The 13,391-nt window shown below is 44.0% G+C and overlaps 2 protein-coding genes across 2 annotated transcripts; one reads left to right on the top strand and one right to left on the bottom strand.

The window, feature by feature from the left end:
* Nucleotides 1-603: 603 nt before the first annotated feature.
* LOC104395197 (interleukin-17F-like) lies at nucleotides 604-2,596 on the top strand. The gene is made up of 3 exons (XM_010004881.1): nucleotides 604-630; nucleotides 1,518-1,762; nucleotides 2,359-2,596. Exons 1-3 carry the CDS (start codon nucleotides 604-606, stop codon nucleotides 2,594-2,596), a joined length of 510 nt encoding a protein of 169 aa, XP_010003183.1.
* An 8,147-nt stretch (nucleotides 2,597-10,743) lies between these two features.
* On the bottom strand, nucleotides 10,744-11,919 carry IL17A (interleukin 17A). Its single transcript, XM_010004882.1, has 2 exons — nucleotides 11,693-11,919; nucleotides 10,744-10,981 (listed from the first exon to the last, which is right to left on the bottom strand). Exons 1-2 carry the CDS (start codon nucleotides 11,917-11,919, stop codon nucleotides 10,744-10,746), a joined length of 465 nt encoding a protein of 154 aa, XP_010003184.1.
* Nucleotides 11,920-13,391: the final 1,472 nt, after the last annotated feature.

Here is a 13,391-nt window from a genome sequence, read left to right on the forward strand (position 1 = left end):
TCCCTTCCTGGTCACCAGAGGACACAGGGATCCCCAAGATGAGGTGGGGGTAGATGATGCAATTGAAGAAAAGAGAGGTTAAATCGTAAAGTTCCATGTCCTGTCCTCATTTTGAAACCCTTGTTGGGTGCCTGACTTTGCAGCTTACTGATCTCTGCCATTTGGTTTGAATGGGGCACGTGGCAGTGCATCCACAGATGTGTTGGTGAGAGAACACTAATATTAGAAAGAGGGGGTGGGAAGGGGAAAAGAAAAAAAAGCTGCAGAACAATTTTATTTTTTTTTTGTTCATCTCTTATCTCTTTATCTGCCTGAATAACCTGCATTGGCTGATTTGGGATTCTGATGACATAGTTATTGCCTTCTCCTTTCTGGGGGTAGGCAGAAGGAAGTGGGCTAGAAATTGAAAGATCAGCTCCTAAGCTCAAGCCAGGTAAGCCAGCCACGTGCTGCAGTGGGAAGTATGGTAGTGGTTGAACTTACCTATAAAAAGGAGACCACAACTGGCTCTGAGATACACGCAGAGTGGAAAAGGTCTCTGAGAAGGAGAGCTCTTGTGCTCTGCCACCGTGTGCATCTGCTGAAAGCAGCAGAGACGTTGCCATGGCATTTGCCAGCTACACTGTGGTGGTAAGTACCCATCTTTGGTGTAAGTGTTGTGAGAGACTTGCTGCGAGAGAAGCAGGCAGGGATCCCAGGCAGGGATCTAGGAGCAACCTGTACTGGTCTTAGTGGGAGTTGAATGGGATGCTGAATCTGTCTGATACAGGGTTTGCAAATGGGTTTGGTGCTTAATGACAAGGAAGCAAAGGGTGAGCTGTTATTTATCTGTAAGGGCAGCACTGCTGCTGTGGGATGGGAAGGACTGTCCTTTTCTCAGACAATTCCTGGTATGTCATTGTGAAGTAAGTGTCTGTGTATTTCATTGTCAACCTGGGCAGTATTTGCAGCACTGTCAACTCTTGTTATTTTATTAAGGGCTTTGCATTTATCTGTCTTCTTTTCCTAAAAGTCCAGCTCCTGGAAATGGCCCAAGAATTTCAGATATCATAAAGAAAATGGTTATTTCCAGCAACTGACTGCTAAGCAACCAGCATATGTCCTACCTAGGTTCCTAAACTTAGGCATGAGGTCAGCCAAGTCCTTACCTCACCTTGTAGATTATAAGACATTGCTGTTTGACTGTGGAAGAGGACCTTTCAAAGTTTATTGGAGAGGTGCTTTTATTGGTGCAGAGCCAAGTCTAAATCAGAATTTGAATCCGACTTAAGCATTCGTAGTGATGAGTATTCTTAGCATCATGACACTATTTGTACATGCTGAGCTGTCTCACCCAAACAGAAGTGTGAGGATCAGGCATTGCCCAGCACTGTCACAGCAATGATGAACTCAGGATAGGGCTTATGTTCTGTATCCTTCTCCACTTGCTAGTTATATGGTCCAGTCTAGCCAAGATGTGGCTCTTTGTGTTCTCTCTCGTGACTGAGCGGAGCCAATGACACCTTCTTCTCTCCCAGTTCAGGTCACTGCTTTTGGTGCTGGTTCTAGCACTCACTGTAAGGAGCTCACCCCATGGGAGAGCAGCTTGGCCTCGACCCAACAAGAACAGTGGCTCTGAGAGGCTTAGTGAAGATTGCCTGAACCAAAACAATCTCAAATTCCCCACAACAGTGAAAGTTGACATTCGTTTCAGCAATTCAGATCATGACTTCAGGACGGTCCATGATGTCAGCAACCGATCCCTTGCTCCCTGGGATTACAGGTAACTGTTTAGTTGTTACCTAAATTGCAATGACACACATTTTTAGTGGTGAACAATAGCCAGTTCTCAGTGTGTACTTGTAGTCCTGTGAATATTGCAAACACTTCTTGATGTTCACTTCCATTTTAAAGTTGGATGAGATTTCTCCCAAATAAATTGTTTGCAGTGCAAGGGAACATCATTAGAATAATTATGAATAATCTTGTCAATCTTTGTCAAAGAATTATTCCTCTAGGAAAAGAAAAATGTCCACAAATTGTAGTTTTACGTTGTCATAGCTGAAATAAGTTTTTGAATGCTGAAATGAAACCAAAACCGGTTAAAAATGAGTGGTCCACTTGTTATGAGCTCTGTATTTCACCCAGCTCCACTCTAGCAAATATTAAAGAATGATAATAGCAGTGTTAACATCCCAAAATTGATTCCATCTCTAGGAAGTCACTCAAAAAACGGTGAGGACAGGGAAATTCTTCGGCCTTGTTTCATAATGTGGATACATTCGTCAATAATACAGCTCTTTGATGGAGATAAACTAGAAGATCCTGCCAAAATGTGTTGTGCAAGTGCATCAAACCCATTTGTGTCTCCATCTGCAGGCTGGATGAGGATCCCAACCGCTTCCCCCAGGTGATCGCTGATGCCAAGTGCCGCCTCTCAAGCTGTGTCACCCCCCTGGGGCAGAAGGACCACAGCCTCAACTCCGTCCCCATCCAGCAGGAGATCCTGGTCCTGCGGCGGGAGCAGCGGGGCTGCCTGCCCACCTACCGCCTGGAGAAGAAAGTCATCACCGTGGGCTGCACGTGTGCTGCTCCAGTCATCCAACGCCAGTCCTAGGAGGGGTCAGGAGAGAGAGCACAGGGGCAAGAAGGAATGTCATTGGTCAACATCCCTTTGGAGAAATCCCGCAGTCACCCACCCTGCATCCCAGGAATTCAACATGGCATTTGCTTCCCAAATCTGAGCAAGTTACCTCCCTCAAGTACTGGCTCTTGCTGTTGTTCATCTATGGATTTAAAAATGGGAATCACTGGTTGCTGGTGATGGGAGGCAGAGAGGGGGATGGAGGAAGAGTTTTGTTTGTGGCTCTAAGCAGGGAGGGAGTAAAGCAGTGCTTTTTCATTTTAATTTTAATTTTTAATTTTTTTTCTAGTGAGACTTAATGTCTGTTTTGTGGGTCAAATGAGTTACAGTTCCAAAAGTTGTTCTCAGCAGTAAATTGCCTTTATGTATATATGCCAACTAGCACTGCTACACAAAATCCCTCCTCTTGCCCCTTCTCCCTCCCTTCCTCATTCCCCATCCCCGTTCCCTTCTCCTGCCATCCTTGCTCACTAATATATTTCTAGTGTAAAACTGATGTAAATGCCACCAGGCCTTATACTCTCATCACACTTTGGATTTTTGTCACTCTTGGTCCATGGGGAACAATGATTGATTTATTCCAGAGATAGAATTGAGAAGAGAGAACTAAGAGAAAATTGACAGAGGATTGAGTCCACTTGCATTCACCATTAAAGTGGCAAGGAACTAATGAGAGTTTATATTTATACCTTCTATTTATGACCATATTTATGGCTTTGTATGTGCTCAGAGTATCAAAAAATGGTAAATGTTCATCGGTATTTATTCAATAACTTATCCACTGAATAAAATTTGTATTTTATTTAAAATAATGTTGTTTAACCAGAGCTCAAAATGGAAGCAGACACAGAGAATGGGTTGGTGCTGCAGTAGCACTGAAGGATTTCAGCAGAGATCAGGCTTTTTCCTGTGTAGTGATATGAGTAAGAGGGGGGGCAAGAGAACTTGCAGCCTAAATGGATGAGAAGATGCAAAAAAGAAGGCTGAAAGGGGTGAAATGAGGTTATATAGGCAGTGCTGGGGGAGTTGGCAATGGAGCCAGGTTCTCTAGACCTTGGGGATGGTCTCTGGGGATGTAGGGAAGAGAGGTGGGAGACATCACATTGCAGGGCTGGCGCTGAAATTTGGTATGTGGAGACTCTTGCCTGGATCATGTGAGCTGGGAAAGGCTTGTCCTATCCTCTTCCCAAGATGTCCTCCTCATATGTAACCTCCTACACCAGCTAGATGGTTTGCTGAGCAGGAATACAGGGAAATATGCCAAGGTGCCTTTATCTCACTGCACTTTAACAAAGTATTAGATGTTGGGCTTGAAGTGGTGAATGGGGATCCTTTCACATTAAAGGAACAAGAAATAAGCACCTCCAGGTTTATTCAGTAGGGTTGCCTACTGAACTGAGGTACACTAACTCAGGAAGGTGTTCTAACTGGAGAAGGGAAGGTTTGGGGAGAACGTAAAGCACCTTCCAGTACCTGAAGAGGGTACAAGAAAGCTGGGGAGAGACTTTTCACAAGGGCATGGAGTGATAGGATGAGGGGGAATGGTTTCAAGCTGCAAGAGGGGAGATTCAGATGAGCTATTAGGAAGAAATTCTTTAGTGTAAGGGTGGTGAGACACTGGCCCAGGTTGCCCAGAGCAGCAGTGGCTGCCCCATCCCTGGCAGTGTTCAAGGCTAGGTTGGATGGGGCTTGAAGTAACCTGGTCCAGTAGGAGATGTCCCTGCCCATGGCCAGGGGTGGGTTGGGACTGGATGGTCTTTAAGGTCCCTTCCAACCCGAAACTTTCTGTGATTCCCTGATTGAATGAATGACCCTTTCTCTCCTTTAGCTACACATGGAGTAAGACTCCTATTTATTATTTTACCAGATTGCTGCAATGCTGCTTCTTCTTTTTTTTTTTTTGACATGACTCATTTCTCATCCAGATCTGAGCCAGATTCTCAGACCTCTGACTTTGGTTTCTGCTGGTGGAGGTTTTAAGCCTGTACTTCCTTGCTCACCTGCATTTAAACCAGGGTAAACCTATGTGAAAACCTTGTATTTAATTTTGACTGTGTAGAAGCTTCCTCAAATTAGATACACCTGGTGTAGGTAGACACTAGATTTCTTCCACTGAGTAGGTCAGATGAGTCGTTGGGTCTAAATAACTTAGTTGGTACTTGCTGGTTGAGTTGGGTCTATTGTCTGCCTGCAGGTCACGGGGAGCCAGTTCAACAAGCCATGGGTAACCAGGTGGGGAAACCGCCTCATTCAGTTACAAGCACTTGTACTCATTTGTGGCAGTAGCTGTCTTGTTATGACCACCAAGCTTTTCATGTGGTGGAGCACAAACCCATGGAGGTGTCAGCTGCAGGCTCTTGCCTAACACCATCTCTCCTCTTACAGTAACCGCTGACCAGGAAATCACACGCTGTGCACCCTGGTTCCTACTCCTGACCTACTTCTTGAAGAACTGAGCCCGTGGGGTTGTTGTCTCCTGTTTTGCAGGGAAAAATCAAGCCTACATTTCTCTCTTCAGACATCATTGGGTGTTGGGTTTGTGACAGCCAAACGGGTGCAAGCTCCTGTGCTGATGCTCTTAAACACCCACCAGCTCAGCTTAAGAGTTGTTCTAACTGGATGAAGGATGAGGTACCTGATTAATGAAATGCAAAGACAGCTAATTAAGGAAGTCGTACCCATGGGTCATGAGGTGTTGCAGCTATCAACTGCAAACCACACACCTCTCTGTAAAACTCCTGGTTGTACATGGGGATTGTTTCTAAATAAAACGATCAACAAGGGTAATTTCCTTCTAATGGCATAATTCTTAGAGTGTTATTGGTTGTAAATATGAGTCTGCTTATCTTTTAGATGCTGGCTTTTGTGATGAGGTAGGTGGCTGGCTTTCATTCCCAGCAATCTAAGAACGTGGCAAATGAGTTAATGCTTCTTGTAAACAACACAGTCATATTGTCACCAAGAGCAGCAAGCACAGTTCACAGCTGAGGACCAACCTCTGCCAAATGTTTGGTGTGTTTTTTTTCTCCTTGCAGCAATGGACCCAGTCTTTGGATGCCCAGCTGGGCCTCTCTGGCTCTGAAATGTAGCGTTGAGCAGCCTTCAGGAACTTGGTTGTCTTACCAGGAGGAAAAGACAGCTGCAGGTGTAGTAACAGTCCCCACAGTGTCTTCTTGTAGCCTGCTAGGCTAAACACCCTTCATGCACAGCCACGTGGCCTTTCCTATTCCTTCCCTCTTCTGCTTGTCTCTTACTAATGTCCTCTCCCTGTCCCCCTGCTCACTCCTCCCTGTGTCCGTGACTGTTCTGGCAGCTCAAGCAGGGATCTCGTGATGCAGCAGCTCTTCATCAGTGTGGGCTGGGAGGCACAGCATGATGAGAACCTGAGTAGATGCCTCCTCCCAGACCTGTGCATGTGTTGGCCTGCATGTGCAAGTCGGCCTTCTTTGGATCCTTCAAAACAGGTTCCTGGGGCTGCTAAAAAGGACTACAGACCAGGTCAGCTCATTCCACCAAACCATTGCTTTCAAAAGTGCACAGAAATTAAATATACAAAGAATGCAAAGGTTGCAAACTAAAAAGTTGAAACAACCCAAGAACTCTTTATGTTTGTGATTGGTAAGCCAGATGAGCAATGGCTTGACAATCCAGAAGATGACACGTCTTGTTGAGAGCTAGACCTACCAGACAAATTCAAGGGGGTGAATGACCTGCTGGTAAGTCCTGTGGGGATCTGTAGTTTGGTGCCAACACGATGGGTACAGATGATGGAGGTGAGTTTCCATATCAGCTGTGTTTTGGGTATCCTGGGAGATGATCTGCCAGATCAGATCAGAATCCTGCTCCCATGTCACCATCACTGAGTAAAATAAGGGATTTGTCTTGATCTCCCTCCCCTGTCTCATTCTCCTTCCTCCTCTTTTCTCTCTGATATGATTGTTAACCTTGTCAAGCTTAAGACAAGTCTAGGTGTGTGGGCCAAGTCTGCTTCTTCTACTGCACAAGTTCAAAGCAGTGACAAAAAAATCCAACCTGCTTGAAATGTCTGTGAATGCCTGATGCTGCTTGGCAGGCTCAGAGCTGCTGGTGGGGATGGGACCATGTGCTGGTACTGGCTTTTGGGCACTGAAAAGACATAAGCCAGACTCAGCACCAGAAACATACCACACTTTCTGTCTCTGCTACTCATGCAGACATTTTCCATCTTTTTTAGTTATTCTCCATACTTCCAAGGCTGGATAGTAATAGCAGCCTGAAGTCCTCATCTCCTCAGATAAGTCCATTCCTTCTTTCTGTGTAACATTTCCTTTTTTTTCCTTTCCCCCCACCCAGTGTAATGTATTTATTTATTTATCTTTAGTTTTTCCTTCAGAAAACCAGCTCAGGTTTTCAACCTTTTCCTGCAGTTTCAATAAAAGACTATAAATATGTTGGATGCTCTTTGAGGGTCACTGACTGAGTAGGCTCTACTCAAAATACTGTTTTCTGGGCACAGCTGTTTATGAGTGAGTTTTAGGGGTTTTACCAGTACAAAGTCTTGTGTTTCTGTTTTAGCTGCATTCTTAGTAGGCACAATGTGTTTGTATCATGATCAAGGTTCCCTGTTCCAGTAAATTAATAGAATTGGTGCATCTTCTCTCTTATCATAGAATAATAGAATCATTCAGGTTGGAAGGGACATTAACATGCCCCTATAATTTGTTGGGCTTGCTTTTTATTTCAGACTTCTGCAATCTGTACTCCTGACCTCCTTCATGCTGTAAGGCTTGCCAGTCAGCTGAAGCTTTCTCTCTGGTACCTGTCCAGCTTGCTTTGATAACTGGTGTTGATAAGCACGGTTAACTAATCACTGATCACAAATCCAATCTCAAACTTCCCTTTCTGCTGAGCTTTACTCACAGCTTGCCAAGCAATCTGGCTGCTAAGCTACTGCTGCTCAGAGTCTGCAAACTGACATGAAACTGAGACAGAGAGTAGTGCTGGGCTGGAAACTTGTGTTGAAGAGGGTTTTGCAGCAATTCTGCCCCAGCCGCCACCCTCCTCCCCTCCCCCTCCCTCCCATGCTGATATCATTAAAGGGCATCACATAAGCAGGAATTTGCTCTGAAACTCTTCAAAACAAGCACAAGCAAGCTTTGCCTTTTAACCCTCAAACTGGTAAGAGTTATGCAAGGTGGAAAGAAGAGTACTGCTCTCTTCAGTCTCCTCTGATCGTTGTTATTAAGTGTAGTCAGGAATGTTCGCCCAGAGAAACAAGGGCACTGATTAGGTGACCTCGTGGCAGGGCACATCGATTTGGGAATATCCTGCAGCTTTCCAACTGAACACAGCAATGCCAAGGAAAAGACCTCTTAGCTCATGATGCCTGGAATTGCAAAATAATTTGCAGTAGGAGAGAAAACAGTTCTTAGGCCAAATGAATCCAGGTGACCATGTCATGAAACGTTTCTGCAGGAGCATGTACAACACTCCAGCAGCTTACAGGGCTGAGCGTGAATTTGGCACAGGGCCAAGTAAATGAAGCAGTTGTCTTCAGACACCAATTTAATTGGGTCAGTGAATAGTGTAAATGAGAATGATGCTGCTGGAAGGGGACTGGAGTATCTTTGCAGCCCGTGAGCAGAGAGCTGTCAGCATTCTGGTGCTCCAGCTGCGTCATCTCGTGCTGACCTGGTTCTGACTTTTTCCACGTGGTAGCTCTCTCTCAGCACTGCTAACAACTCTCTGTTACTCGTGTGCCAACATCACCACCAGGTATTAAAGGATGGGACTCACCACAATTTTAACTCTTCAAAGTTACTTGGGCTGCTGCAGACAATTTGCCAAAGCTCCTATATCCAGTGGTAGGATGTTGAGAGATTATTTAATGGACAAGGCAGTCAGCTCTATTTGATCATCCTGAACTGATGTTTATTTAACTCCTTGAAAACATCAAAGGATGAGTGTTTCTAGGTGGCTTTTTTTTTTTTTTTTTTCTTTTTTTCTTTTTTTCCTTTGGCAGTCAGTTCCCATACTTCATATTCTTGGCACAGCCAGCTGGGTGAACTTCATGATCTGCATGAGAACTTAAGGAGACCTAGCTGGAGACAAGGTAGGAAACATGCTAAATTAGGATCACATATACTGCTAGATACCTACCTATGGGCAAAGTTTTATCAGTGTCTGAAGGTAACTAAGGTGTGGACAGGAGTTGATTGTTGTGAATACAGGTACTGTGATCACTCAGTGTTAATTAGTGTTTCCTTGGACCAGTGTACATCTTCTACTTCAAGGGATGGTATGAAATCCATACAGCTTACACACTGACCCACCTGATTTTGCTTGGAGTAGATATAGGAGGCTTTAGGCTCACTGATACAGATTGGGGGAATAACCCTCAGCAGCAAAAGCTGGAATGATCATAGAATCATAGACTGGTTTGGGTTGGAAGAGACCTTGAAGATCATCTAGTTCCACCCTCCCTGCCATGGGTAGGGACACCTTCAACTAGACCAGATTGCTCAAAGCTCCATCCAACCTGGCCTTGAGCACTTCTAGGGAGGGGCAGCCACAGCTTCCCTGGGAAACTTGTTCGTCTCAGCACCCTAACTGTAAAGAATTTCTTCCTAACATCTAACCTAAATCACACCTGTTAGCACAGCTGCATCTGGAGAAGTTGCTTTCCCCTGAGAGGATCTTGCCTCTCATTAGGGTCTTGTACCCCTGAGCTCTGCATCTGTTGAATTTCTGTATTTGCTGTTGCATTTGCCAGTGGCATTTTGCCAGCCCCTGAGAAGAGTCACACCTCCTGAGGTGGTAGCAAACAAAACATCCGCATCTTTGCACACCAACCTGCCTTTTGAAACACAGAACATTTCCATCTGAGCACTTTTGACCCAAGTGAGCTTTGAATAAACCCACCTGCAGTGCTAGACATCCACCTACTCAAGTCCCATTGCAACCATGACAGAAGTGCTGTGTGAGCGTGCTCTACATTTGGAGTAGCGAACGTCTTGGAACGACACGAGCATGGAGAAAATGACAATTGAATTTAGCAATATATATAGAATCACAGAATGGTTGTAGGGAGGGACCTCAAAGATCATCCAGTTCCAACCCCCTGCCATAAGCAGAGACACCTCCCACTAGACCAGGTTGCTCCAAGCCCCATCCAACCTGGACCTGAATGCTTCCAGGAAGGGCCCAGGACTTCTCTGGGCAACCTGCACAATGTCTCACCATCCTCACAGTGAAGAATTTCTTCCTATTATCTCATGTAAATCTCTCCTCTTTTTGTTTGAAACTGTTCACCCTTGTCCTATCACTGCATATTCCTGTGTGATGCTAAAACCTAAATTTGTCTAGATAACATCTAGTTCTGCTGCAGTAGAACATAAAACCCATAGGGAAATTAGGGCTTGTATTATTAGCAACATTTTACTGTTAGAGAAAGAGAGATAACTGAAGAAAAACTATTTACCAAGTGACACCCAATAGATTCACATTAAAGACAGACTACTGAAAAACCAGCACTGAGTAGCTTCCCAGTCATCCAGCTAATTTCCCAATTGGAAAGGAATTTGTAAAGATAGGTTCTACACAACACTTTGAATGCTTTCTTAGGGGAAAAGGAATTTCAGTCCCTAAAACACTAAGTGCATTTCTGAGCTTTTAACTCTTTTAACTACCTTTTATATTGTCATACTTCAATTGAGTGAATTCCTGCCTGACCAAAAGGTTTCTTTAGAAAGAAAGAACATCACAGAGTAATTTACTATTTTTTATTACACAAAGATAAATAAGCAGATACATTATTACTAACTTTTTCACTACTATAAATTATATAAATAGACATTTCAAAGTGTAAACTAAAGATGTGTAAAATTTCCCATTACTTTTTCAGCATGGCACATAAAGGTGTCCAGATACTGAATTTACAGAGGTCAACATTTTGGGACATTTTTTAATTAATTTTTTTTTTAACTGAGATGCCTTCATTTTTAATATATTCTGATAAATTCTAGCTAATTATTATGGCCCTATTCAGTTTAGATGGTATTGAATCAGGGCCCTTCATTTCATCACTGTTAGGCAGAGAATCTCTCTTCCACTATTCCCTGCTCTTACACTACTGGTTCCCTTTAAGCCTGGTATCGGATCAAGGGGGTGACACATGTGCAGCCCACAGTGATGATCTTCTTTTCCAACCGGAATGACTGGTGGCAGCCCTTCTGCTCCCTCCGGAGGACAAGGATCTCCTGTTTGATGGGGACAGAGTTGACACTGTGGTCCAGCTGCCCATCTGTGTTCACACACCTGGAGTGGCGGCACTTGGCGTCAGCAATCACCTGGGGGAAGCGGTTGTGATCCTCGTCAATCCTGTAGGTTGACATAAAAGGAAAGATTTGAAATGGAAATGTTTCTGCATCTCCAGAGGAATGATAGTCTGGATCATTATGGGGTCCCATCTTGGGAACCTGTACCTCCTGGGAGTTTGCCTATGAAGAGGCAGTAGAACCTTCACTGCTGTAGGTTTTAAAGAAATAAAGTGTAAGGAAATACTGCAGGTTTTGAAATATAAGACAATCTAAGACTTTACTTTTGCAAATGACTTGCTTCAAATAGGAACTGACTATGAAAGACTGATTAGAAATTGAGTTTCCTAACATGTCAGGCTGACTAATAAACCCAAAGACATTCAGCTACCCTCCAAACCATGAAATGTTCTTAGGGCCTGATGCTGATATCATTAAACTGCCTTGGAATTCAGTGCAATGTTACTCCTCTGAAGTATTTTTGATGATCTCTTAGGTAAAGAATGCTTTTGAAGATAAATATGCAAAAAAAAATAAGTTTAATTACAGAAAGAATTTGCTTTGCCTTCTATATGTTAGCCTAGGCCTTTCTTTTTCTCTGTGCTCTGTTCTTTATTTTTTATCTTTCAAAGAAGATTATATGGGTTGTGGATACCCTCACATTTCCAAAATCTCTCCACAGTAAAGCACTGATAAAATCCATGGGCCTGTCCTCACCATTACTCTTGGCCAGGAGAGCTAGTGTATTTCTAGCCCAGAGGGACAGTGATCATACCTGTAATCCCAGGGAGCCATGGAACGGCTGCTGACATCGAGACTGGTTTTGGTGTTCTGGTTCCCGTTGCTGATACTTATGTTGACTCTCACAGTTTGAGGGAATTTTGCATCTTTTTGGGTCGGGCATCCAGCATACGCTCGCTTGAAGAGGTTGTCTGTCTTGAGTGCAGGTTGTACCCCCTTCCCATGGGCAGAACTTCTGGCTGACAGCATGGCCAGCAGCATGAGGAACAGTGACCTGAGCTGAAGAGAGTTGGTGCATTTAGGATGTGATGCAGGTACAGCTGCTGTAAGGCAACACCTGCCCAACCACGTGTCTGTGGGGCTGGGAAATTCACTCACAGCCAGCCAGGCTGGTCGTTAGAGCCTATACTGTGGGTTGGAGGTTGCCATAAAGCACATCCACTCTTGCTTTCATTATCTAATTCTCGCAGTGCTGACAGGCAGAGTATACACTCAGTTGCAATTTGGTGGGGAAAAAAAAATTAAATTGCAGAAAACAATATAATAGAGGAAACAGCAGAAACAGCAACAAGAAAAAAAGGCACCCTCAGGTTGAATTTTCAATGTATTTCTTGACCCGGAGTGTGTTGCAGTGACCTTGTTCACTAATTTACCCATCCAGTTTACTCATTACTGTCCCATGCTGGTGCTATTCAGAAGACTCCCATTTTAGTTCTTTTCAATTATTAATGGTTTAAACAAGCATTTTAAGGGTGGGTGCAGATCCCCATTCCTGATTATTAGAATTTAAAGAAGTGTCCATCTAGTCAGGGGAATAAACTTACCAGAGAAGCGTGAAGGAACGGAGCCATGTCCCCTTTGTCTCGTGCCACGGCTGATGCTTATGCTGGGCTGTGTCGAGCTGAAGGTGTCTGGGCACATTTGCTGCTGGACTTTTTATAAGGGCTCCTGTGCTGTCCTAGTTAATGTGGAGTAGGTTGGTTTTTTTTCCCAATCTTACACTGTGGTTTCTGACCATGTTTTAAAAAACATATGTGTATATATTCCATTAACGCAGGTGGAAGACAGGATATGGGCTCACTCCTTCTAAGATCTGTCATTACGTTAGCCATGTCCCTCAAGTAGTAACAAAACTCAGTGATGATATCAGAAAACCACAAAACAATGCACCAAGCAGGTACAAATAATGCAATTTAAAATTGGGACTAAATGTTGGACAGCTGGCCCCATCCAATTGCTCACTATACTTGACATGTACTGTCACTTCTCTTGGTGTCCAGGAACCTGGGTTCTTTCTCAAGCTCCTTTCCCCCACACCCAGTCTTCTAGTCTGGATCAGGCTATTTTAATTAATGTCTGCACCTCAGGTGTGACATGTCAGTTTTGACCAGAATGCTTCATGATAGAGGGTTCCCAAATTCATTTATTCTTCATCTGGGAACAAACAAACAAACATCCACAACCATAAGCTTTGATTCTGACCTTGCCACCTTTTCATTTCACTTCAGGATCTTGAGCTATGAGGCAGGGCTGTTATCCTAAGGAAAGGGCTCTGGGAAGTGTGATGTTAAACTTTCCATTCCAAAGTTAGGGAGAGGACAGAGGTGTTTGAGAGAAAACTTGTGAATGCTGTGGGATGCAAAATGTCTCCTCTTGTAAGCAGGAAAACTGGAAGGAACTACAGGCATCTCCTCCATAGGATGCATGTGATAGCATGCTACACTTGGAAATAT

Source organism: Chaetura pelagica, unplaced genomic scaffold, assembly GCF_000747805.2.
Source record: "Chaetura pelagica isolate M959 unplaced genomic scaffold, ChaPel_1.0 scaffold99, whole genome shotgun sequence".
NCBI lineage: Eukaryota > Metazoa > Chordata > Aves > Apodiformes > Apodidae > Chaetura > Chaetura pelagica.

Excerpts from the sequence above, each read along its gene's own strand:
- LOC104395197 (XM_010004881.1), top strand. The coding sequence starts at position 604 with ATGGCATTTGCCAGCTACACTGTGGTG. Across the intron at positions 631-1,517 it reads TTGCCAGCTACACTGTGGTG|TTCAGGTCACTGCTTTTGGT; the intron begins GTAAGTACCCAT and ends CTTCTCTCCCAG. Across the intron at positions 1,763-2,358 it reads CTTGCTCCCTGGGATTACAG|GCTGGATGAGGATCCCAACC; the intron begins GTAACTGTTTAG and ends CTCCATCTGCAG.
- IL17A (XM_010004882.1), bottom strand. The coding sequence starts at position 11,919 with ATGCTGCTGGCCATGCTGTCAGCCAGAAGTTCTGCCCATGGGAAGGGG. Across the intron at positions 10,982-11,692 it reads ATGGCTCCCTGGGATTACAG|GATTGACGAGGATCACAACC; the intron begins GTATGATCACTG and ends GTCAACCTACAG.